This window comes from Melopsittacus undulatus, chromosome Z, assembly GCF_012275295.1.
Source record: "Melopsittacus undulatus isolate bMelUnd1 chromosome Z, bMelUnd1.mat.Z, whole genome shotgun sequence".
In the NCBI taxonomy this organism is placed as follows: domain Eukaryota; kingdom Metazoa; phylum Chordata; class Aves; order Psittaciformes; family Psittaculidae; genus Melopsittacus; species Melopsittacus undulatus.
This window is the reverse complement of record NC_047557.1, coordinates 22,350,604-22,378,141: the sequence shown is the minus strand read 5'-3', so window position 1 is coordinate 22,378,141 and position 27,538 is coordinate 22,350,604. Positions and strand designations below refer to the sequence as shown.

The window sequence follows — 27,538 nt, the reverse complement described above, 5'->3', positions numbered from 1 at the left end:
AATCCTCATTACCAGCTACTTTACAGTGAAAATTCTACCAGAGGGATGTTTCCGATATAGTGACAATTTAAGCAACCACTGCAGTACATTCAAATTCAACTTTTGTTCATGTGAACATTGTGAACTAAGGCTCCTAAAATTATTTATTATCCCAGCTTCCCAAACTGAGAGTTTTGTTTTGGAATATGTCTTTCAAAAGAAGGAGAATATGACCAAATTCTCAAACTCAGGTTTGTCTCAAGAAAGCTGAGACCATTCTAAGGATTTCTGCAAGTGCATCATTGTAACCCTGCAACAGTGGTAAAGGCAGGGTTTATTGTTCTATGTTTATATATCTCTTCAAAAAATAATAAAAATAAGTATACCTTTAGAAAATCTTAAGTCTGCAGATGGGGCTTCTGGTTTCACCCGTACTTAGGCAAATTCTTACTATTTTGAAAACTTTCTGATTGTTGTATGTTTATGAAACAGTGATGGTGACTATAGCAATTAAAAGTACAGATGAAAGTCATGTTGGATGTTTTATTAAACATATAATTCTACAAACTTTCAGAGAGGTTGGACAATAAATGCAATGAGAGCATTTGACTGCACAGCTTACGAAACAAGTGGTAGCTGTGCTTCACAACTGCACAACAGGTTCTTGAGAAATTCTTTTTCACACTTGTCCCATGATATTTTTAGGAACTACAGCTTAGAAAACAGCCAGTGCTTTACTGCAGTCACTTTCCAAGGCAGCTCTGGCTAGCTTTACATTCTTTTTATCTCCTTTCCTTTTTTTCTCTCATTATCTTCTTGCTTTCTTCTCTTCTCCTCTTAGTTACAGGATTCCGTGGATCATAGATCTCAAAAGTGTCTTCATCCTGCATACTTGCATCCTTCACCTTTCTGCTTCTATCTTCAAACTGAAGTATATGTGACATCCTACAAAAGTAAAACATAGATCAAACTCAGTGAAAGAATAGAAAGTTACGATATGTAATTATGATGGGCATAACAAGATCATAGCACCATGACCTATTTTTGTGTGTAGCAAAAAAGATCCAAACTGGGGTTTTTTTCCCTGTTGTTTTTTTTTTTTCTTAGTTGACCCTAAATGTTATAGTGTAACCACTTTTGTGAAGACTCATTTTGAAAAGTACAGCTAGAGTTTGCTCTACCGGTTTTTTCACATGATGAACTCTCATCTTGTCTTTTGCTATCTTACAAATCTTTGCAAATGTACTGACTGTATTTCCCAGAAATAGGGAGTGAATGTTTCTCAAGTTTTCCCATTAGTCACTCTAGAGTTCCTTTCACTGTTAGGGCTTTGCAAAATGGGTAAAGAGCTAGCATGGAAAATGCTTGAAGTAGGTACACAGAAGATCAAAAAGGGAATGCTTCATGTGCTGCTGCTCCACCTTCATGTAGCTCAGATCTTACTTTTCAGTTCTTTGAATATCAGACTAAAATAAATCTTTGCTCAATCCACTGTTTTTTCCACTGTTGATCAAAAATTTCCCACCACTAGATATTTCTATATCTCAGCAAATTCCAGCAACCTGAAAAGATACCACTACCAAGAGTCCATATTAACCTCAGGAGGTTCAACAAGGCTGAATGCAAAGTCTTGCATGTGGGCTGGGGCAAGGGAAGTTGCATCAATACAAGCTGTGGGATGAAGGGATTGAGAGAAGTCCTGTAGAGAAGGACTTGAGGGTACTGGTGGATGAAAAACTGAACACAAGCTGGCTTCAGTGTGCACTCACAGCCCACAGGCAAACCATATCCTGGGCTGCATCAAAAGCAGCATGGTCAGCAGGTCACCAAAGATGATTCTCCCCCTCTATTCTGCTCTGTTGAGAACCCAACTGGAGTACTTCATCCAGCTCTGGAGTCCTCAGTAAAGAAAGACAGGGACCTGTTGGAGCAGGTCTAGAGGAGGTCCACAATGATCAGAGGGATGTAACGCCTATGAGGAAGGACTGAGAGAGGTGCATTATTTTGCCTGGAGAAGATAAGGCTCTGGAGAGACCTTCTAGCAGCCTTCCGGTACTTAAATGTGGCCTATAAGATAGATGAGGACAGACGTTTTAGTAGGACCTGTAGCAAAAGGACACAGGTTTTAAACTAAAAGGGAATAGATTTGCACTAGATATACGGAAGAAATATATGCTGGTGGTGAGGCACTGGAACAGATTGCCCAGAGGGGTGCTTGATATCCCATCCCTGGAAACATTCAAGGTCAGGCTGGATGGTGCTCTAAGCAACCTGGTTTAGTTGAAGATGTCCCTGCTCTTTGATAGGAGGTTGGACTAGATGACCTTTAAATGTCCCTTCCAAGCCAAACTACTCTATGATTCTATGACAATATGGAGTCAGAAGTTTGTTAGCTGTAGCTAGGCAAGAAAGCCTGGAGCTTATCAACTACAGCCTTGTTAGCAGGTGTCACTGAGCTGACAATTTTCAGGAGCTGTCAGAAAACTAGGAGTGTTAGCTTAGAAAATTTTAAACAAAATGATAAATTATTTACTCAGAGAGAGATTGGAAGAAAAGAGAAGAAAACCAAACCAAAGTTGCTTATAAGTTAACTGACTGTAAACCTATTGAACTTTACTGACAAGGTAACAAGACTTTTGATTATACAGTTGCAGAAAAGCTGCTACTTATGAACCAAGAGTACAAGTATAAAGTTCATACGTTGGATTAAAAAACTCCCAGCAAACCAAACCAAACAATTAAAAGATTTTAAAGTGAAAACGAACATGCCTAGGCAAAACCTGCATTCTATGTTTGTGTTCTGTATTAATCCATTGCAAAAACATCTTTGATGGACAACTTAAAATTAACTATACTGAACTTACTCTAAGCATATCAATCTTTCTAGAATCACAGAATCAGAATGGTTTGGGTTGGAAAAAATCCTCAAAAATCCAGGAAAAACAAGCCAGTAACAGAATGAAAGTTTTCTGGCCAATGAAATACTGGTTTATCAGTCTCTTGAAACAGGTTGCCCAGAGAAGTTGTGGCTGTCCCATCCTTGGAAGCGTTCAAGGCCAGACTGGATGAGGCTTTGAGCAACCTGGTCTAGTGGTAGGTGTCCCTGCCTGTGGCAGGGGATTGGAACTGGATGATCTTTAAGGTCCCTTCCAATCCAGACCATTTTATGATTATATGTAAGATTTCTTGAATTAAACATGTTTTTCAAAGAGCTCCAATGCAAATCTCCATACATGAAGAAAGCGAGGGAAGAAGAACCAGCTCACTTACTGTAGATTACAATACAGCACTATTAGAGAAACCAGACAAAATTCAAAGCTATAGATTATAAGGGATCTGTTGGAATGCTTTAGAAAAATCTTAGAAACAAAAATTGAGACTTTTCATCACAACTCATTCTTGACATGTGGGTTTCATAAATCTCTTATTGTACAGCATTGCCTGCATGTTGTCCTGTCCAATGGAAATACTTAAGAGTTGTTTCCAGTGTATAAAACTTCAGTAGTTTATAACCCTGTACACACTACTAATATGAAAACTTATTTTTTTAGTCATATCTACAATTCAGAATAACATAATGTACCATCACAGTGACTCATGAATGTGTATTTGTAGTTTAATTATAAAAACATTGTCTCACAGTGGAGGGACTGAAGTAATTTATTTTAGTTAACATGCTTTCTGCATTTGTCATAGTCTTCTCAACTTATTAAAGATGAGCAGTTGAACATTTTTTGAAGAAACACATACCAAATCACACTATCTGAGACTGAATAAGAATACAGTCTAAAGAGATGGAGTAATTCTTTGGTGAGTTGTTTTAGAGTGTGTTACATGAGTGTATGTAGAAAAGTAGTCACATTCAGCCATTTCATCAACCAACTGTAAGTTTGCAGGACACAACTAATAGGAATTAAAAATAAATAAATTTCTAAATCTTGGGTCAGGCCATACTGTGTCCCAGGTAGCTTGCAAATTAGATGCAGCAGATTCAGACTTAATAATGTTTACTTCTCTCCAAGAGCTGAAAGAAGTCATAGTCTCTGACTCCTATTCATAACTCTCCACTGAGGGGCTCCCAGCTGTGATTAAAAATAAGTCAATATTAAGAAACTTTTTGATATTCCCAGAATCAATTTCAGATGCAGCATCTCATAGGTAAAGCAAAATAAACACAGACTGTGGTGGAGATTAAAAAAAAATAAAAAAAATCTTTCCTTAATTAAAGCTTATTTTTGCAAGTCACACATTTTCACAGGTAGAGCTTGTTTACATCTATGTAAATGGCAAATCATACTTAATCATGTTTAAAAAAAAATCAAATTGTTTTCCTTTTTAATGAACATCGGAAGTATTTAATAATAATTTCTATATGAAGTATTTGAATTCACAGTATTCTGACTCAATGCCCTCCAACAAAAATTTGTGCTTGCAAAATTTTCCAAGTGTGGAGTTAGGGCTGCAATTTCACAATTACAGGCTACTTGAGACATTCCTTGTTCAGTTTATAGCTCTCTTCCCTTCTGCATGCTCCTGGGTTCAGCAGGCAGCTGGCTGCCCAGCCATGCTTCTGCAGTCACTGTGCTGAAAGCTCTAACTTCGTGTCTTTATCTGTCTTTGGGAACCTACTAGCTTGTACTTATCATGGCTTGTTGGCAGTTAATTTTAAACGAGTGAGACATACACTTTAAAATACTTTTTTTTTTTTTTTTTTTTTCAGAATTGGAAGGGTATTGATATTCCCAGGTAATGCTTTTTGCAACAGTCAGCAAACAAGACTGCTTCTTCAGTTACGAGAATTGCAGCTTCTGTATGTCTCTGAGTTTGTCAATTCTCCTACACAAAACTCAAAAGAAAAAAAAAGGTTCTGCAGTTTAGTTTTTTTTTTTTTTTTTTTGTAAAACTAGTTTTAATAAAATCGCTTGCCAAACCAGATGATCCTGGGTTTAAAGTATCTGGGTGTTCAAACTGTTGACTTCCTTTAGAAGAAGTAACCACAACATTAATTTCTTAACCTGTTTTATTAAGATAGTGCTGCTGCAAAAAAGAACCAGCAATCTTAGCATGGATTTATTGCTGGAGAGGGTTGATTTTTATGCCAGCTGGATGATAGTATCCTACAGGTTAATCACTATCATATCCCATGTAATGGCAGAGCAGCTGTTCTGTTGTGCTGAACTTCTTTCCTTCAGTGTAACTAAAGAACATTCAGTACTTGGCTCTCTTCAGTATTTAAAAAATGAAATGTCTTGAAACATTAGACTGAAATACCTGAATATATTTAATACAGTTTCAGAGACAGCACAGTACCGCAAAGGCATATGGATACTCTCCAGTCCTATTGGTATTCCCAGGTAATGCTTTTTTAAGCAGTCAGCAAACAAGACTGCTTCTTCAATTATGAGAATTGCAGCCCCTGTATGTCCTTAAGCGGTGGTAACTGATACATTACTTTGGTGATCAGTCTGGCTACCTTCTCGGAGGTTAACAAGGAGAATGCTGGCTGCAAATGAAGCTAACAAACTTCAGTACATCAAAAAGCTTTCACGAGCTATTACAGTACAACTAAACTGTCTCCCTGATAGTCTGCCACAGGCAACAACGTATTTACTGACTATGCATCAAAGAACAAACTCCACCCACACAGTGCTCTCCAGGGAGACTCAACCAGTTTATTCAGGAGACAAATCATGTTCTTTTGAACTACTCTAGTGAGATGGTACTTGTAAGAAAAGATATGATATACAGTAATGCCCCTGGTGTTCAGATGTGTGAGTCATGCACTGGATCTGAACCATATGCCAGCTGCTGACAGGTGGCAGTCACGTTAAGTGTAGCATAAACAGAAGTCTGGTATCACAACAGCTCTGTCCTTTCCAAAACTGCCCTTTGGAAGAAATTAAAGTGGCAGTCAGTGAACTGAATCGTTTTGAAATTCAGCAAGAGCAAGTAAGCACTCTGCTTTCGCATCAGTGAGGAAGCTCCAATCTCCAGGTACAAACGCACTGCATGTATCAGTGTTTTTTATACTAACTGAAAGTGCCAAGCCGCATTGCTTAATTCCACACTTGCTTATCAAACTGTTACCAGCTCATCTACTGCCCATTCAACTTTTCTTGCACAAGTGATTCTATACAGCATGCTGTTTGGTGCCTCTGATACTGCAGGGGAGAGCCTAGAACATCATCTTGCTCTCACCTATGCCAGCATTTTAAACAGATGAGCTTTGTGGTAAATCATCAACAGGTGTGGACTAAAGTGCTGTTCTCCCAACCCTGCTGTGAGGGTAGCAGCTTTTGCCAGGCAGGCAGTAACTTTTTAAGCAGGATTCATTTGGAGGTGCCTGCACAAAACATGGCAGCTGCTGATAAAGCCTTTGTTTCTGCAATCAGTAGGGGTCAAGAAAAAGTAACACAAATTTTCAGTTTCCTGATGCAGAACTGTATGTTACTGTGTTACAGACAGTACACCCAAATTGGTGCTAAGAACATTGGTAAAAAACACATACTGCTTTTAAATGCAGTTAAGCAACCACCACATCCTATAAAATTTACAGTGTTAATGCTTTCGGCACCTCATGAAACAATGGTAATTCAATCAGTAGTTCAGAAGTGATAACGATGCTGATCTACACGACTGAGATAATATACAAAGACTTCTCTAAAAAAAAGAGCATGCATCCTTCTTCTGTGGCTGATGAGTCAGAAGTGGTAACAAACATTAGGTCCCAACCCTTGCATGACTTACCCAGAAGAAAATGGGCAGTAGTTAGTTAAAAGGTAATTTTGGCAGGGGGCAGCAGGACCAGCGACTCAAGACCCACTGGCTACAAACAGAACGACTGAGCCTTCATGCGTAATTAGCATAAGAGGCAAGAGGGACTTCTAACCAATAAAGGGTGGAATACTAATTAATGAACAAATTGTGTAACTCTCAATCAGTGTTCACCGATTTCGTTGTTAAATTGTTTAAATAGCTTAAAGTTACAATTATCGGGGTGCTTGACTTGTAGAGACTTCTGTAGAGCACCCTGCATAGAATAAACAATGTCTCCTTCCTAAACTAGACTTTGTGTCTTTTCTTTAGAAAGCCCCCAAACAGCAGCAGTATCAGAATTTTGCAAATTATTGCTACATTTTATGAAAGTTGTTTGCTCTCTCCATCAGGATGCTCAAAATGAGCAAAGCATAAGTATTTGTGTCAAGAAATTCTGTTTTCTCTTGCATTTTACAGACTGTCTAAACAAAAAAGAGACCAGTATGGACCATAACTGCCATGTGCTTCCAAGCTCAACATCACTTGCAGGTAACATGCTACCCAATCTAATTACCACCAATGCACTGTTTATTTAGAAGAAAAATAATGAGAGGCACTCTAGCACTACTGCTTTCCTTAAATTGTATTATTTTTGCCATTACCATTTGCCTTCAAATATTTTAAATGGGTATGTTAAACTATAAGCATTAATGTAGGAAACACTGTAACACCCTCATGATATGTAGGCAGTGGGTAGAAATGTAGCTTATGTGAACAGATGAGAAAATCCACAGATCAAAGCAAACTGAGATCTCTCTCCTAAGGAAAAGAAAAAAATTGTCTGTTCTGGAAGAAAGGACTTTCTGGCACTCTCTTCACTACCAGAGTAGTGGATGGCACAGAAGAGGAGAAGCAGCTGAGAAACACTGAGAGACAGCTGACAGACCAAGGAAAATAATCTGAGGAAGGTGAAGACTAAAAAACTAAAACTATAAGAATGAAACACAAAAACAGAGAAAAAGAGACTGATCAAAATGTAAATAAAATGAAGAAAAATGTCAACTAACAACTGAAAACCAGCAAAAATTTTGAACCAAGAGAACAAGAGTACAAACAAGACAAAAATAATGTCAAAACTATAAAACAATGGGAAATTTGAAGGAGTAATAATCTGTGGCCACAGGTTTTAGCTGTGATTGTTATCACCAAGAGATTTCATTCTTTCTTGTTTTACTTCTTGCTTCCACCATTCCACATTCCTTTGCTCCTCTTCTCCCATATCTTTTCCTAATGATCAGACCAATCATCCCTCCCAATTCTTTTGTACTTTCATAAAACCTTATGTTTTTCATATTGACTTGATATTTAAAAAGAGAGATAAAATTTGCTATTCAGGTCTAACTAAATTCAAATAATTAGTTATTCCATGTAACTAATATTTTTTTAAAAAGCCTAGAGAAGTATTCCAACAGTTACTACAAATACAGATATCTACCATACTGCTGTCAGCTTCACAGGTTAAGTATTAAATTTTACATCAAAATAACACTGTTTCAATCCATATTAGTGAATACAGGACAGAGCACAGATTTTAGATTGAAATTCAGATTTCACCATTGCTGTTAATACTCCCACCCCTAAATGAAGTTTATTTCATTTCTGCAAGACCCAAAATTATTATTACAGCTTTCAGATTAATAAAGTACTATTAATCTATAGTATTCCAGCATTTGGATGTTAGCAATGGACATAATGTACTATGGCTGCTCTTGCACATAGCAAAAATCTCCCCAATTCTAAGCAAGCAAAACTGTTAAAAATATGCTTAAAAATATTATGCAAAGTCAGACTGTACACTTACGTTAACTTTATTAGCTCTTTGAGATTGTATTACAGTTATTGGAGGATGAAGAAATTGATTTAACCTCTTCAGAATAACCAGCAAGTTGTGGGTCCTCCACAGGCCAAAGAATGAATTGTTTGTGTTTTCTTTCAGTGCACACCTACAGCAGAAAATGATCAGAACTTCTGCAGGTATTTCTAACATGATACTACATTGACATAATTCTATTTGAAATGTCAAACTCAATTGAATGTTATATGCTCAGTTTTACCTGAAAATATTAACTGCAAACATACAAGAAACTAATAATTTTATTAAATAGATGGTATCCAGGTCATAAACCCCAAAAAGATATTTCAGTTTTTACAAAGCTAACAACAAAGTAAACCCTTCCTCCTGAAGACTACTGTAATGGAGCATCTTTCCATTGTTCAAGATAGTATTAAGTATTTATTTTCCTCTTGAAATAAGATTTATTTGTAAAAAACCTTCCAAGAGAAAGGGAAAATCAACTTAGCTACAAAAAACCTCATCCTATTCAAAAGACAACAAAAGCACTGGGGAAAATGTGATTAGTTCTCATAGTATCAGAATTAGAAATACATAAACCCATGATGACCTATGATTCTAAGCAGTAAATATTTTTCTATTAAAAATTTAGCTACCCTATTTTTATATCACATCTGTTCCATGACAATTCATTTATACTATTTAAACTATATCCTTATCCCCTTCTAAAAGATGTTAAGTAGTTTGATGTAAGAAGCTAGGTGCTTTAAATAGACAGCTACTCCTAGCAGAGTAGATTGGTATGGAAGACTATAATGCATATTCCAGATGTTGTTCCAGACAGTGTACCAGTGTAGAAAAACTTTACACGGCATTTACTATAAGGACATGGGAACAGTCACAATGGAACAGACCAATGATCCATCCAGTCTAGCATCCTGTCTCTGCCAATAGCTTGTACAATATCTGATACTCCAGAAGTCAGCAAATCACCTTCCCAAATGAACGTGGTCACTATCACCAGAGCAGAGAGTCAGTGTGAGGGGAAGGACAGGAGAGCATTTCTAGCACAAAAACACTCAAGATTTTTATACAGCATTCTCTGTACACACTACTTCTCTTCTGTCCCTCCCCCTCCCCATTCTGAGTATGTCCAAATCTTTACTTTTTACACTTCACTGAATGAGGTGAAGCTGGGGTGCTTGAAAAGGTGTGTAAATACACTGGAAGCTTAAGCTAGGCTATTAAAGGTTTAAAAGATTATTTATTAATTCTTCACTAGGTTTGCTGGCAATAAATAAAATGTAGGATTTCCAGACAGTAAATGTAACACTAGATATCCCTTGAGTAAAGTGTGGATCATCTCTGACTTAAAGTCAAACAGTAGTTGATTCCAGGCCCAGATGCCTAGTCCAAATAAACTTAGACATGGAGGAATTAACAAAAAATAAACAAACAAAAAAGCCTACCCCAAATACTCTGAGTTTCTCAGGCATGCAGAAAAGCTAGAAGCAATAAATATATGACTCCAGCAGCACAATTTGTTAATACAAAATTACTGACTGAAGCAGCAGGCTAGCAGCTAGCATTTACATATCAAGGTTTGACCACATTCTAGCAGTAGAGGAGAGAAGGTGGAAAAGGTTTTTTTTTCCCTTTAAATGTTAGAGGCAGTACTAAAACCCAAACAAATGCTGGTTTTTTTTGCCAAACAGAAAAGAACCCCCTCTTTACAATCTGTTTCCAATACAGACCTCTGGCATTCATTTATCCTTTGTAACAATCAAGTAAGTATTTTGTCAAGTTTTTTAAAAAGTAGTTGAGTAAATCAATGGCCATAGCAGGAGAGACCTAATATAGAGCCAGTTTTTCCAGACTAGTGGAGGAACCTTGGCTCAAGTCTGGATGGGAGGAGGGGAGCAAACATGGCTTTAATCCATCTTTGTGCCTCACTGGCATAAATTACAGCAGCACTTTTTCTTTCATTCCCCAAGCTAGCATCGGCATGTGAAAAAGACTGCTGCTTAGTTTTCAGGAGCTTACTATGTTTGTTACAGTAAAGCTTCTGCAACTGAGTCTTCAGAGACTGGTGCTAATCTTGAGGAAGCCATATTTCATAATCCTCAGTCTTAGGTATTATAGCAAAGAAAGAGACTGCATTTTAGAAAAGATGTATAAAGGTAGCTTTATGAAAGAAATATAACCAGTACTTTTAGGTGTTTATCCAGGATAATTTCACTATGCCAAGTTTAACAATAGATGCTGTAATAAATAGGAAATCCTGGAAACAAACTGTGGAAGACATTCTCGCATATATGTGGAGTAGATACTAACAGTGTGCATTGTGATTTAATTCTTAATATAAATGAAATCTTCCAATATAAAAACAGTCTGATGAACTTCAACATTTACCTGATTCTGAAAAAGCAATTTAATGAAAAAATCTCAAACAATATAAACAACACCAAAACCCCCTCAAACTCAAACCAATTCTAGCCTACTCTCTCCAACACACATCAGAAAGGTGATGTCTTGATACTTTTTTTAGCCCTTAATCTCTCACAGCCACAAATCCTTTCACTGGGGGAATGCAAAGTAAATTAAACACTGTGTATTCACACTCCCAACTGCACCAGATTTCTCACTGAAACCAATGCTAAATATTCTGAGATGTTTTCCTTGTCTTATTAGCAAAAACATTTTCTGAAGAAGATCAAAGACATAGCTATTGGTGCTGGACAGAAAATAGCATCACTGAATATACAGATTTGTTTGCTTGTTCTGGAGTAAAATATAACTGTCTCTACAAACTGGGTAAAAAATTATACAGTCAAATTGCAATGAATGTCCTGGCAGACAGTGCTTAGCTGCCCAATGTTGTCACAATATGTAAATGGCCTTAATGGTGATTTTACAAAATTCAGAACTAGGAACAGGTGACAGAGTTTGACATATATAAATGAGACTGCAAAATGCGTCCCACTGAATTTCAGTTCAGACCCATTCCCTTTATTTTTTTGCTATAATCGGCTGATTGGATCAATGCAAAACTATATTTTGTGACCAAGACATCTTTGAATGCCTTTTAAGAGCCGCAATTTTAAACAACCTATTTAAGTGAACACTGACAACAAATTTCCACATAATTTTTTTTTAATCCTTGCTATCTTAAATGAGGTTTGTCATAAATAACTAAAATGACAATAGTCATGCCAACATCAGCATTACACAACGTGCACATGAAACAACCTATTAAGCAAGATCTAAAATGCCTTTTTTGTTTGGGATGGAAGACCTTTACTCAATTTTTACAAGAACCTTTTAACTGTAAATTGATTCACTTTGATTTTAAAAAATGCCTGTTTTTCCTATCTTCAAATTAACCAACATTTAGAATAGCTCAGACTCAATGAAGGTAACTAACTATAAGACTTATAAACTGAAAAACCATGTGAAAACCTCATTCCAAATTCTCATTTTACTGATTTTTTTTCTAGTCCCACAGTAAAACTTTAAGCTGAATGGATTTATGTTATTTCATATAAAAAGAAAGAGTAAGTTTCAGAGTCTAGACATCCTCCCAAAAATACTCAAATGACTGTCTCATTTACATTTGTCGCTTAGTTACATCTATGACAATGTTCCATGGGGAAGAAAAAAGTTGATCTCTTTTAAAGATTAAGAAGCTTTGTAGTTCGCATTTAACACCTCACATTTCACCCAGGAAACACTGCAGCCGTTCAGTTATAAAGCACTGGAACAACGTGCTCTTGATTAAATGAACTATGTAGCCTGCTGGCAGTCACAGTCAAATTCTAAATGGCTGTAGAGTGCATTACGGACAGCAGATAGCAGCCAGTGATGAGATTTGAATCCAGAAAGAGAAATCCTAAACTTCTAGCTGGGTGTAGAATGAAGGAAAAATTACTGGGCTCCACTGCAACACAAACTCTAAAACCAACTGGAGGTCTGCTTGCAGCCCTGACTTGTGAATTGATGGGATTAATAACAGAACAAACCCCTCTACTGAGAATGATACAAACTTTGGCTGCTTCCCTAGTGGCAACAATGGTTTAAATGTACTTCATATAATCATGTTCATCTGGTAAGAAACAGCTTTCACATGTTAATATCCCAGTTTCTGCACTGAATATTGAAGGTCCAGCAGGATGAATTGGGCATCTTCCATCAAATATAAATTAAAGAAGTAACAATAATGTAAAACCATACTTCTTTGGACTCAGATTACCAGCATGGAAACAGTTTTCAAGCAAGAACAGAATATTACCTCAATGCAATGTTCATATACCAATACCTTCTGGTGCTTTTCCAGTATTTGCTACCTATTAGCTATTATGCACTTCAGCTAGGAACCTTGTTTAGAAGTGAATGGATGGGTATACCTTTTCAGTCAATCCAAGAAAAAAAAAATCACCATGATTTGCTATCCTACCTCTCCCAAGTTTTTTAAGGTACTGTAAATGATTGGTTTAGTGTAAAATGTATCCACTCCTCTCCCTCCCTCCCTGGTAATAAGGAGTGATGCTCCTTTTAAGCTTTGGGTTACTTGATCATGACCACTATACTTCAAATTCAAGAATGGTACCAGAGCTGGTTTGTAAATCTTCTTGTGTGTTTTATCTGTGAGAATTCACAAACAATGGGGATACTCACAGAAATATCGTAACTTGACTTGGCAACTGGTGAGCTTTAATGAAGAAAAGCAGTGCGTATTTTTTTTGCAGAAACTTCCATCATTTCAAAATTGTCTGTATTGTAAAATTTATCATAGGAATAGAGATACATCAGTATGTCAATAAATCTAGCAGTTCCAGGAAGCCTCTGCTTGTTTTCAAAGATCAGAGAAAGAAGAGTGGAAGATAGTCCAGAATTTTGGTTAAGGATATGACAGGTGGATTTTAATAGCAGGGAAACTGTCCTTCCAAAAAAGACCAGATTTCCATCTGGAAAAGTGTAGATACGTATTTCATACTGTCCTGGTTTCAGCTGTAACAGTTATTTTTTCCTTCCTAGTAGCTGGTGTAGTGCTGTGTTTTGGCTTTAGTCTGAGAACAATGTTGATAACACATCAATGTTTTAGTTGTTGCTTAGCAGCACTAACTCTGATCAAGGACTTTTCAGTGTTTCATGCTCTGACAGCGAGGAGGGACACAAAAAGCTGTGAGGAAGCAGAGGTAGGACACCTGACCCAAATCAGCCAAAGGGGTATTCCATACCACATCACATTGTGATCAGTACAGCAACTGGGGGGGGGGAGATGGCTGGAAGGCCCGGATTGCTGGTTGGGTCAGGCTGGGTATCGGCCAGTGGGTGGTGAGCATTGTGCATCACTTGTGTTTACTGGGTTTTTTCCTTTCCCTTTTAAGTTTTATATTCTATCCCCTTGTTATTTCCCTTACCATTATCAGTATTATTAGTAGTGGGTTTATATTAAGTTAGTTATTGGACTGTTCTCATCTCAACCTCAGGGGTTTACATAGTTTCATTCTTTGATTGATTCTCCTTGTCATCCCACCCAGGGGGAGAGAAGGAAGGGGGATGTGAGTGAAGGGCTGTGTGGTGCTGTGCTTAAACCATGATACACCATAAAGATGTAGAGGCTGATAGAAATTCAGCTGTAAAGCCCTGTTTTTAGGAGTAGAGAGCCATAGTTTAATGTCAAACTGAAAACATGAATGTGGTAGGGTTAGTTAGTTCACGTCCATTTATGACTTTACTAGAGAAAATGACACAACGTGTGCATAATCTGAAGTTTTGTGAAAAGTATTTGAAATTTTATTGGAGTATTTAGAATTTATGTGATTTTGTCAAACAGGAATAGTACCATTCAGAAAGTGCAGTGGCTGAATTTCAATAAGAGCCATCAACAGCATGGGTACAGGACAGAGCTAGGTTAGGCAAACATTCAGTAGAAAAAAATTTTGGCTTAGGATTGGAAACCAGGCATGAAAGAAACAATGACAAATAAAGTAATCCTTCCACTCAACACTGACAAAGACTTAGCTGACTTTTGTATCTAGTCTCAGATTTCACGATTTGAAAGAGAGATGAAACACTCAGTATTACTTGATGGGAGGGTGTTTCAGAGTACTAAGTATTACCCTATTTGAGGAGGAATATTTTGCACAGATTTACTAAAGCAATCAATCTTTGAATATATTTGAGTGCATCAGAATTTTTTTCTCCCATAACTGGATTTCTCTGTGGAAAATATTTTATGTCGTGCTCACAAGATCTGCATCATCAGTTTCATTCTCTGCAGTTGCCATAACACTTTCTGGATTGAAATAGGTTTTACTATAGCTGTAACTATTTGATTTTATAATCAGAGCTCTGAAGTGGCACTGCAACCTGACTGGGTGTCATATGCATGCAGCTATATGTACATAGCAGTCTAAACCCTAAAGAAGATGATGAGCAGCAGTCTTCTGTATAAAGCATAGCCCTTGCACAGTGTTTTTACTTCCAAATTCCGGCCTATACAGAAATCCAGATAGGAAGTACTAAGCAGATTAATTAATCCATTTGAGTCTTTTGCTGTGACACATCCTACAGGTTCAAACTTAAATGGGGAAATCTCAGGTTAGATATAAAAAGAAGTTTGTACTGTGAGGGTCCTGAGGCACTAGAACAGGGTGTCCAAAGAAGCTGTGAATGTTCCATCCCTGGCAGCGTTCAAGACCAAGCAGGATGGAGTCTTGGCTGACATGGTTTAGAGTGCCCATGGCAGGGGGGTTGGAACTAGATGATCTTAAGGTAGTTTCCAACCCAAACTATTCTATCATTCTATTCTGTGATATTTGGTTTTCATACTATTAGTTTCTAGGCAGATGACATGTCACTGCTGCTGCAATGAATTTCATCTATATTTTGGTGAAAAGTCTTCCTGGTAAGACTTTAAGCCTAGAATGAGCAACTGAGTTCTGCCAGATCATCTGTACCTGCAGCATCTGCAGCACTCTGTAAAACCTTTGTGAAAGAGAAGAATAAAGTCATGCATCTGACTCTCTTATTTGGACTGTAAGCATATAAATGATCAAACATTGCTGAAGACATCTGACAAATTATGAAAAGCATAAGCAACAGTTCTTAATACAGAGCCACAGGGACAATAATGCTTGTGCATGGAAGAACTAGGATCAGGCATGTCTTCCTGAGGTAGCCAGATGCTGTAAAAACGTGTCTGTCTACTTATTTGCAGACATTTTTATTGTTATGAGTACCCTTTCTGGCAGTACATACCATGTTTATTTTTATACTTTTGAATTCTGTGGGGGAAATTGCATTTTGATTACTGCAGACAGATATATATATAATCGTGCTCACAGAGCAGTAGAGTTTGCAATAGAATGTCTCAGCAAAGATTCTGGTATTTCATGTTAAAACTTAGTATTATGCATTTCTCTTCAGCTCTCTTCGCAACACTTCCTCAGATGCCTTCATAGACAGTGAAATCTGGTAATAATTATCAAACACCATACACACTGTTTACAATAGAGTCATATTTCTTCTTTTTTTTTTGCATAAAAGTAGAATAAAAAAGTAGAATGCTGCTGAAAAGTGCCCAAATGTCTGCTATATGCCATGCCAATACAGCAGCTCAGCCAAATATGCAGAGAGAAGTTTGCCAAATAAAAGAAAACATAACAAATTGGTAATGGTTTCTATCTTGACAGAGAATGAAAATTATACCTCAATGTGTGGCCACTCATGTGGACACATAAAACTGTCTTAGAGGCAATCATTTTACCTCAGATAACGCACCCTGATAGTAGAGCAAAGCATACTGGCAGGCTTTCACTTCTCATAAAACCAGCAAACATGACCTACAAAATGGCCTGGAGGACTCACATGGCCTGGAGGACTATACACGACTTGTGTATATTGTATATGCATATGCTATACTTTAATTACATTTAATAAAAACCAAATAAAGTAGAATTACTGTCATTTGAGGAGTTGATTTGAATTAAGAGAGTTTAAAAATCTAAAATTATTACGGCTATACTCCAAAACAACAAAGACACTGAAAACGTAAACCCTTATACCAGCATATGAAATGTAACTTTCCAAGTGATTGTAATAATCATTAATAGCTTTTGGAAGACTTCACTGTACTGCCAATGTTCTATGTGTTTATAGCCAACTTATGTAATATGTACATTCTACCATTTATGTAGATTCAAAGTAAATTCTTTGAAAATAAGACTCTCATCTGTTTGTAAAGTTAACATGCACATTTACTGTGCTGCAAATTTAATAATATGATGTTAATTATTAGTCTATTATGTAGTTTCATATTATTTTAAGTCTTAATTTTAGTGCAATTCTGAATGCAGTATTATTTTCTAAACAAAAATACAGCTTCATAAGCTGAAATTGCAACACTCCATTCACTATGAATTACTTACAGAAAAACCCATTGCCAATTAGATGTTAGTAGTTACTCAGAAAGAAATAGGGATAGAGACTGAACTTTATAAAAGCCTTTACAAGACTGATTATGTTACTGTGATAAGAAAATACCAGATAGGAGGACCAGTCCTTCAGGTTCATGTGAAGGTTGCATAGGAGAGGTTTATACCGGATATGGGAGGTTTAGACTGGACATTAGGAAGCACTTCTTTACCTAGACGGTGGCCAAATCCTGGAAGAAGCTTCCCAGAGGGGTGGGTGATGGTCCGAGCCTGTCAGGGTTTAAGAGGCATTTGGAAAAAGCCCTTAATAACATGCTTTAACTTTTGGTCAGCCTTGAAGCGGCCAGGCAGTTGGATTAGACAACTGTTGTAGGTCCCTTACAATGGAAACAGTCCATACTATAATTCTTGGGGAACTTAGAAGCAGATTGATAGCTCAGATAGGAGCTCAGAGTTATCAGTGAAATCCAAGGACCTTGAGATCTGCCCCTCTACTCTGCTCTTGTGAGACCTCACTTGGAGTATTGTGTGCAGTTCTGATGTCCTCAACATAAAAAGGATTTGGGACTGTTGGAACAAGTCCAGAGGAGGGCCATGAGGATGATCAGAGGACTGGAGCACCTCCCAGGTTGAGAAGGCTGGGATTGTTCAGCCTGGAGAAGAGAAGGCTGCGTGGAGACTTCATAGCAGCCTTCCAGTATCTGAAGGGGGTCTATAGGGATGCTGGGGAGGGACTCTTCATTAGGGACTGTAGTGATAGGACAAGGGGTAACTGGTTAAAACTTAAACAGGGGAAGTTTAGATTGGATATAAGGAAGAAGTTTTTTATTGTTAGGGTGGTGAGACAGTGGAATGGGTTGCCCAGGGAGGCTGAGAATGCTCCATCCCTGGTGGTGTTCAAGGCCAGGCTGGATGAAGCCTTGGGTGATATGGTTTAGTGTGAGGTGTCCCTGCCCATGGCAGGGGGGTTGGAACTAGATGATCTTAAGGTCTTTTCCAACGCTAACTATTCTATGATTCTATTTATGCTGTATGTTACCTCTTATCCTCAAAGACTGAGACAGGAAAAAAACATAATGAAGACCACATGGTTTAAAGAAACAACCAAATACATGGTTACAAGTGAAAAAATAGTAGCAAGTTCGCAATAAGAGTTAACATGAAAGGGGCAAGATTTAGGAAAATATTTTGTCTGTTCTTTGAAAAACTATAATCTAAAGCCAAGATGTTTATATTTTGATTTATCTTTAAAAATGTTATCTTCTAAAGACTACAAGCAAGGAAAGCAAGGTTGAATTTCCAGATAATGGCATTAACATCAAAAGTAGAAAGAAAACTTATTCTTTAGAAATGTAATCTGCATTTCTATTTTAAAATACCATGCTCCGTTCTTCTTGGGTACAATAAATGGGACGAGTATAAGGAGTAAAGAGACATAGACAGCACATTTTCAATGATGGCTATGCCATGATTATCTGTTAGGATGAAAGCAGACTATGCTAACACCCACAAACCCTCCCCTGGGAAATAAAACACTGAAAAAATAAACACACTCATTACATGCTACTTGTGTAAAAATGTTGTTTTAAAAATGGCAAAAATTCTATATAGTCAAGTAGCTGTAGTATAGCCAAGTGCCATACTACTAGCGTTACTCTTTCTGCCAGTTCATATGTCTAAAGTTTTCTGCAAATCTTAGAATTTCTCTTGTGAGGTCTCAGTTCAATTCACTGAAAAGCAAGAAGGTGTGAATATAAAGTTGCAAATCTGTGTAGCTTTATCTTACTACATTAAAACACATTCATTGATTCAAATAAGAAAGGATCAGTTACCCAAGACTGACCTAAAATTTTAGCCTCATCAACACATCTGGCCTCAGAATTTGCAATTTGGCCTACCTTTCATGACCTATGACTTTTTAACATTTTAATTTTTTTTTTAAGGAATGTATCTTCAAGTAGCCTTAACATATTCTGATTCAATATATAAAAGTTAAACATTTTTATAATATAGCTTACTGTAACTTGATGAGTAACTTCCAGATAATTGAAGAATTTAATGTATCAATGTGTGGAAAAAAATTTGAGTAAAGACGTCAGAAGCATTTTCCTTCCCTGTCTAATCTTCCCTCATGGTGTTTTTTTATGGTGTATCTTCTCACCTCAATTTGCAAACCTTTTTCATTTTTAGAATGACAGTAAAAACAGCAGTTATTTCATCAATCCACATTTCCTACCGATGCATCTGAGAAAAGCAACTTCATTAACATGGTTATGCATGTGTATATAAACCCTCTCGCAACAGATGCAGGATGCTTTAATCACATTTAGTTACATAATTTCTGCTTAAAAAGGGTGCCTATTCTACATGTTTGTACATTTTAGTTTTTCTCATTATTATAATACAGTTTTTTTTTTCAGGTCTAGCTACTAGTGTTAGTTTGCAGATTTTGGGGCAGGCAGGTATCCTATTAGATTCCCTCTAATTTCTCCCCAAGAAGGGAGCCGTCAGGAAGATCATCAGCATACACCTGATGTATTTTCACTTAATAAATTATCTGAGATACTGAAACATTGGTTGTCTTTTAACATTTGCAAAGTTTCTATTTTAATGGTAGTTTTGCTGTAGCTTTGATGGCTCATGCATACAACTAAGGAAAAAGTTGCAGGCAGAGACAGCCTACTTTATTACACTAGCTATATTGCTTCCTGTATAAAAAAAAAGTGACCTGCCCTTACAAAACATTTTTACATGGTTTTTTTTGCCTCTTTTCTGGTCATTTTATGCAGAAATTTTTATTATCACCTAATAGCTTGCAGTCTAGGACTTCAGGATCAAACTTCAAATCATAATGACTTTTATCTCCTTTCCCTACCTAAGGCATGTTCTTTGGATGGAAAATGAACATGAGACAACACAGCACAAGCTACTTCCTTGACTGGTAGGTGTTGAGGCCATAACTTCTGCAGTGCTTTATCAATTGCAGTGCTACCCCATTTCCTTGGGGTCACTGGACATTTCAGATGAGCTTGTCAGTTTGTCTTCATCTCATTCATTAGTCTTTAAAATACCACTTCCAACACAGAGTATTCATAGGACTTAAAACTGCACAAAGCAAAATGTCTTCTACTCTCCCACCTTGTTTTCCACAGTGCTAAATCACGACCTTTTAGCTGATTTCTGCCTGCAGCAGCCATCTTCACATTTGGTGTTTCTGCTACTCCTTAAATCTATACTTAACAGCAAGACTATATTGCTCCAATGGGATTTCCAGCAGTAAATATAGGAATCTAAATCAAAAGAACTCACCATCCTTCATCATTATCTGCTTCAGGTTCAGAAACCTCATTTTCAGGAGTTTCTTCAATTGCCTGGGTTAACTTTGATTTAAATCGGTCCAATAGCGCCAGTGTCTGAAATTAAATACATGGCTTTAGGGAAGTTACATGCATTTGACACCAACAACAGGTATACACAACATCTTTAAACTATTATTATTTTGAGAAATAGTACAATGAGATGAAGGAGACATCTTTCATATGAATTTGAAAGAAATGCTGTAGAGAGGCAAGTGAGAGGGCAAGGGGGTGGGCTGGGGTGAGAATGCATTGAGGCAGCAAGATTAAGCAGGGAGGGCACTCTGCAGGTGCGCAAGAACACTCCACAGGTGTGAGAGAGCACTTGTCTGGCTGCCTAGTGAAATCAGAATGTGTATCAAAGGCACAAAAACTTATGGCTTATAAAATAAAATAGCTGATTAAACAACAGTGACTGCTGACAGTGAATTTTATTGTTTGCACCTGTCATTTTCTTCCTGTAAAGCAATTAATTACATAAATTAGAGTTTATTCAAGCTTTGAATTTAGAGCTTTAAAGACCTGGTTTGATTGATATTTATACACTTCACATTACATCTTTAATGTACTGACACTGAAAAGAATTCAAAGCTTTTGACTCAAATACAATGAACCACCTTAATTAATTCTAGAGACACCAGTTCTTATGCAGCATACATTAAACTCATGCTGATATATATCTGGTATTTTATTCTCCAGCTGAAATTACCGGGTATTTCAGCTACAATGAAGTCACCAAATCTCAGGTGACACTTGAAGATTGTACCACAAGTATTGTTTCTGATCACCTGGAATAAGATTTGATTATACAAGAACTGTATGCCTGAACCTTGTGAATGGAGAGGGGGCTCTTCAAAAATTAAAAAAAAAGAGCAGACCACAAGAATAACTTGCACAGCCCACAGGTTACTTCTTGCTGATACTTGAGATATTCCTGGAAAGGAAAGCATGAGGGAGTAAGTGCTTGACTAAATTTATGTGGCAGGCTACATTTGATCTGGAGGTGATAGGTTGGCAACCTATGTTGTAAAACACCTCTGTATGGCTGTTTAGTTTTGTTTGGTCAAGTTTTTCAAATTTAAAAGAATAAAAACTAAACAAGAATAGAAAACAGAAATAGGAAATACCAGAAGTGTTCGCTGGAATCAAATTTCCTTCTGGGAGCAATCTTAACTTTAGGAGTTTCCTGGCTTTTGAATTCTTTCAAAACCATATTTTAACACTGCCAAAGGCAGGTTTTGAGTTGTTTGGGTGTTTTGGTTTGGTTTTTGCTTTTTGTTTTTTTAATTTGCAATTATTCATTTATTTTCTTTATTTTCTGTTTAACCTTCTGTTTAAGATGGAAAAGAAAATTTCAAATATAGTTGGGCCTGCAAATCATTCAAATTCTGTAGCCTTCCATAGTATTGCAAACCCTGTACTTGCAACATCTGAGAGAGCAAATCTCTGCCTACACTGTCAGAAGAAAACAAACTAACCATTCTTACATGAAACTGTGACTGACCAAAGACACATTCCATGTGCATAATTATCTCTGGTGCCAGCATTCTTGTGAGTAGACCTGGTGATAGAAATAATTTCAAAATGCCTTATTAGGCATTTTTGCAGTGAGTGATTAGATGCCTTACTGTGGATCAAATAACTTTCTAAAACTGACCCTTGTAGAATTGTAAGCTTAGGACTTCCAATATCCAGTATTGTAAGGAGACACATACCCTTCCCCTCTTCTTTAACTCTTGTACAAAGGATGCAAAATGGTATTGTGCTGTAGGACCAAGTAGGAGGGATGAAAGGCTAGAAGAGGCTCTCAACAAGTGAAATGGATTACAAAGAAGTTGATTAATTATTGCTGAACAGTTCCCAGCAGGGTTACATAAATGAAAATTAAGATCTACTACAATATACATCTCTGTCATCTGGTTTTCCTGTGATGTCCAGGACAGGACTGATATAAATTCATTAGAAGTGGTTTTAAGACCCCTGATCCATGCTGCCAAGAGAGGTTTAGTATTCTTTGATTCAAAGCTAATGGGCTTTTGAATGCACAAAGTTTCCATAAACTTAGTTTAGAGCTAAATCCACTTGCCACATGTATAAAGGTTTGCCAACCATTCTTTTGAAGTTATTAAGCCTCAAGTTTCCAACCTCTTCTAGCTTTTAGAGTTGAATATGAACATCTTCATAGCTGAATTGACATGCACTTATAAACCACTGTGTTTGATATACTGCACAGATTTTAAACGAATGGTACTTTCCATTTCACAGGCAGTTTCATATATTTAACAATTCCAAACTTTCCTATTTTAGAAAAAAACAAATATTTATGTCAAATGTAACTTTGCTCGTATTTGCAGACTGAAGTCTACATACATTGTAACTCCTTTTGAAAAATAATTTACACTATATTTAAAAAAGGTTTTATTTTTGGAGTAAAGAACTATTTTTCTGCTCATTTCACACCACCAAAAGGTATGGATGGATTCAATATCTCTTAAACATATTTTAAAATGTTAAAAAACCCATCTTAGACAGATGCCAAGTATGAAAACCTCTGTCCCAGTGTTATGGCATGCTGCAGAGCCAAGGAAAGCACTGTACATAAATGCAAAACTCTTGTACATGTAATCAAGGATACCTCTGTGTGGGTATAATTTCCGTTTGCAAGATTTTAGTGACTAAACTGATAGCACTTTCAAATGCACATTGAAATTTCACTTATCTGTCTACCTGGGTAATCAAAATAGGGGATCAAAGATTATATATTTATTTTTATAAATAATAAGATTCTTTGAAAGGAAAATGAAACATAATGGTAAGGGGGCTGGAACATGATGATCTTTAAGGTCCTTTCCAACCCTAACTGTTCTGTGATTCTACGATTCTATAATGGACTTTGAAACTATTTATACACAGATGAAGAGAGAAACTTTTTCAGAACTTTTTCTGGATTTTCCCCCCCCAGGTTTTCCAACTGTTACCTGATCTTCACGAGAAACCCCTTTCTTTGGCTGCTGCTTCCTCTTGTCTTCATATTTTTTCTTCTCCTGAAGGTACTCTTCAACAACACTGTTTGGAGCAGGCTCTTCCTCTGAATAAGGAAACATATTTGGTTAAACAAACTAAATTTGGTTTTATGGTTTAGTATAATTTTGGAGATAATCTGTAACTTCTGAAATAGCAAGCAGAACACTTGCACAAAATGTTTCCGTTGTATTGCTTTCTCAGCAAGTAGAATGATTTGCTGCTTGCTGAAATGAAAAACGCAACAGTGTACTGGGCAGACACCGAGACCAAAAATTTTTGTTTCAATTTTATTTTACTATGGAGCCAGATAAAGCAGTGTAACACCAATAAAAATTCTGATGTTAAGATGAGAAATGAAAACTGTTGAAATTCCTTTAACAAGTTTATCTTAATTTCTGAAGATCTTTTTCTGAAGCAGCTGAACTGTTACATATATTAATATTATGTGACTTTTTTGTTGCAGTGGAGACAAATACAGATGACTGTTGCCTACAGACAAATTCACAGTCTTCCTGTTTTGTAGGCTGAAGTAGCCACAAGTTAAATCCTTGATCTTTCAACAAAGAAAAAACCCATAGCATTTTTACTTTAAACAAAATTAGTCATGTCAATCAGGAAAAAAAACTCTACAGCAACATAGTATTACCTGGACTAGTTAACAGCTACACTACTCCATTTTTTTAACAGTTTCTTTGCAGAATATCCACTGCCTTGACAAATTATGAATTTAACAGGGCAAAAACTTTATCTCAGATCTGATTAACACCATCCTGTCACATTTTCTTCCCCTTGAATAGCATTAAGATATTCCACATATCGATTTGGTACGCTTGAAATTTATTTATTTAAACATATTTACGAGATTGTTATTCCTGATAAGGAACAGAAGAATAAAACCTCCAGATGTCCACTGCAAATGATGAACAGAAAATATGTATGGAGGAAATTGTTTCAACAAATTTCAGGATATATGGCCTGATGAACTGTAAACCTAAATCATACTCTGTATAACGGGTTATTTTAGATGACTGCTGACAGCTATACAGGGAAAATTTCTGGTTTCAAACAAAATTTTTTTTTCACCTGAAGTTTTTATAAGATTTATAAACACAGAACTTACAATAAAGAGGAATACATTTGCAATGGTGTATCTACATATGAAATATTTTTTACATATTTCCACAAATGAAATATATTATTTCTTTTTAATCCCAATTTATATGTTATATGTATGTATTTAAAGAATATCAGGGAAAACAGCCATACACAATACCATTCAGAGTTGTTTATTTTCCGTTTCCTGGCTCACATGTTGGATATAATCAAGAACAGAGGATTACAGCAAGAAAGAAAAAAACCATCTTCCAGAATGACCAAAAAAGATACATACATACATACATTTAGGGATGATTAAACAGCTGAATGAATGAAATGAAATCTGCCATAAAATCTCATGCAGCATAACATCAGATGAACTGAAGAGAGTAACAGAGTACATCATAAAATTATAAATCATAAGGGCTCAGCTCCACTTCTCTCCCCAATTACCTCTCTCTCTCTCTCTTCTCCTAATAAGAAATCCCATTCTTAATTCAAGACCAACACTTTGTGAAAACAAACCACTAGTTTTTGCATAAATGTATCAAATCAGACTTGTTGACTGTGTGGAAACAACATACTGCCTTGTTTTACTAACATTTATCTTCTAGACAAATAACTTGAACTACAAAACTACCTACTTTCTTATAGAAAACAAACTTTCAGGTGACATTTATTTAAATGCTCTTTTGAATTGAATCCCATTTACCCAGTAATTCACCATGCATGACATACAAAAGAACTGAGAAGAATGTTCTTGTAAACTTATGAAAATGCAAGTCTCAAGCTGGCCATAAATGTTTAAACCTTTGATCCAACCTTCGATATACATATGTTGAATTTAAAGAAGATGTGATCCTTAGTCATACATGTCTTTTGACTAAGGTTTTAGTTTAATCTAGTGCTGTTCAAATATAATTTTCATGCAAATAGGTTAAATTCCCCTGCAGTTGTGTGTTTGTGTATTTTATCATACTCATATGGTTATCACTCACTGTTAACACAAATGATTTAAATTTCAGTTTGAGCCATCTCCTGAGATTGTTTTCTTGGGTCTTCGCCTGTCAAACTTTTTCTAACGCCCAACTTCATTCTTTCTACCTCCTAGGAAAGCCTTTTTGTAAGTCAGACAAAAGATAATCAGATACACCTGAATTAACTTCAGAGTAAGTCAAGCAAACCAGTTATACACGTGTATGCATCATATTTCTGCATCTTTCATTAAGATAACTTAAAGACATGCTTGTTCCTCCATGAGGCCTTACAGTCTATTACTCCATATTAAAAGCAAGTAATACAACAGGAAGGATTTTCATGAGCACATAAGTCAATGGAGTTCTAGCACATTTTAAAAATTTTGAAAACTCCAATCATTTCAAACCCACAGTGTCTTTTTTAAAAAACATAAATAAAACATTGTCTTGCTAAGTAGCAATTCTTTGATAAAATTATTTCATGTCTGCATTAATAAACTCAGGTAATTAGCAAGCAAAAGAAAACATCTGGAAGAGAGATCTGATGGTGGGAAGAACACATTAGAAATGTAAAAATCCTTTTAAAATGTAAAAATAGACTGCCAGCTGCTACTTTGTATCTTGTAGCCATCCCAGAACACCTCCAAATCTTCTGTAGTAGAGTTGGAAAAAAAGAGGATCCAAAGCACTCTACTTTCACATCAAGTCTGACAAACATAGGTCCAGCCTGCTGATCCAGCAGAAGTGTAAGGATCATTACATCAGTATTAAAATATTTAAGCTCCTGACTCCTTAATGTGAGAGGATTTATTCAGACAAAATTGAATTAAACATGACACGGATGCACAGCAGAGAATGTAAGTATGGCAGGATACAGAAGATGCTAGTTGATGTAAGAGGGGTCTTGCAAGAGGCTTCTCATCCATCACAAAGTGTAAATAGCATCAGGCAAAGAAAGATTTCTTTTTCTCCCAGTTTGAACAAGTTGTGTACATTCTGTCAGTAAGGAAGATGGGGGGGGGGGGGGAAAGGAAAAATACAACCTTTCTTATTGAAAATACACTTCATTCTACTTACAGAAGCTGTGAGTACATTGCTACTTACCTCAGCTAGCTTGAATTACTACCAAGAGATCCTTCATCTTACTGTGACAAAAACTTAAGCATTTAAGTAATTTTTTTTTTTCAGATAGATTCTTCCATCCTAAAATACTCCTTTAAGGAGCAACATATACCAACCTGATGCTGTAATCTAACCTGAAACTTTGTTTTTGGGATGTGGTTTCCAATGATAGCCTGCAACTAAGGAAGCCATTTCTAAGTCTTTAAACCACAAAGGAAAATTGATTTAAGAAACCCAGTATACTGAAGGGTTTATTTTGCTCACACTTAAACTAGAAACAGTTAAAATTATGTCAATTTTTAACTGCAAAATTGCAGTATAACAAAGACATGAGAATTTGATCCAAGGGTGTTGAACTGAACTGAATGGCAGTCTGAATGGTTTTGGATCAACCTTGAAATAGGAAGCAGAGCAGAAGAGAAAGCTTGACAATTTTAAACTTAATTCCTAAAACACCTGGTAAATTTAACAGCATAATAAACGCTCAACAAAAATTGCATCAGACATGCTCTGTTTCAGAAACTGCAACTGAACTTTATTTTATACTTTCTGAAAACCAAGAAGTATGAGTTTTAGGCCTGCAGGTTAGAAGTTTACTATCACTGCCTTTGCATGTGTTCATACTGGCCTTAAAGGCTGTGCTTTATTTCTAGCATTGCAGATGGGGTAACTTTTGCTTAGCATGCACACCAATTGTGGTATAGATAAGATACAATTTGAGACAAAGGTACTTCTGACATATGCATACAAGTTTCCACAGTATGAAATTTGTTATTTTATCATTTTGGTTTTTGTATCAGTCTTGACAAAATTTGCAATAATGACTGTCCTTGTAATAAGGGATAGAATCCATATAAAATCTAGAGATTTTGTTTCTTCTTTTTATAAAAGAGATAATGAAGCTGCACATAAAACATTTGTTGGAAAAAAAGAAGCAGT

The 27,538-nt window shown here is 36.4% G+C and overlaps 1 protein-coding gene across 1 annotated transcript in view; it reads right to left on the bottom strand.

Moving 5' to 3' along the window:
• Positions 1–508: 508 nt before the first annotated feature.
• CWC27 (CWC27 spliceosome associated cyclophilin) overlaps positions 509–27,538 on the bottom strand; it is a 120,598-nt gene continuing 93,568 nt past the window's right edge. Inside the window, exons 12-14 of the mRNA XM_031051608.2 lie at positions 23,360–23,469; positions 20,335–20,438; positions 509–924 (exon numbers count right to left, since the gene is read on the bottom strand). Coding sequence (XP_030907468.1) covers positions 762–924; positions 20,335–20,438; positions 23,360–23,469 — 377 coding nt within the window. The 3' untranslated portion in view covers positions 509–761. The remainder of the gene's footprint in view (positions 925–20,334; positions 20,439–23,359; positions 23,470–27,538) is intronic.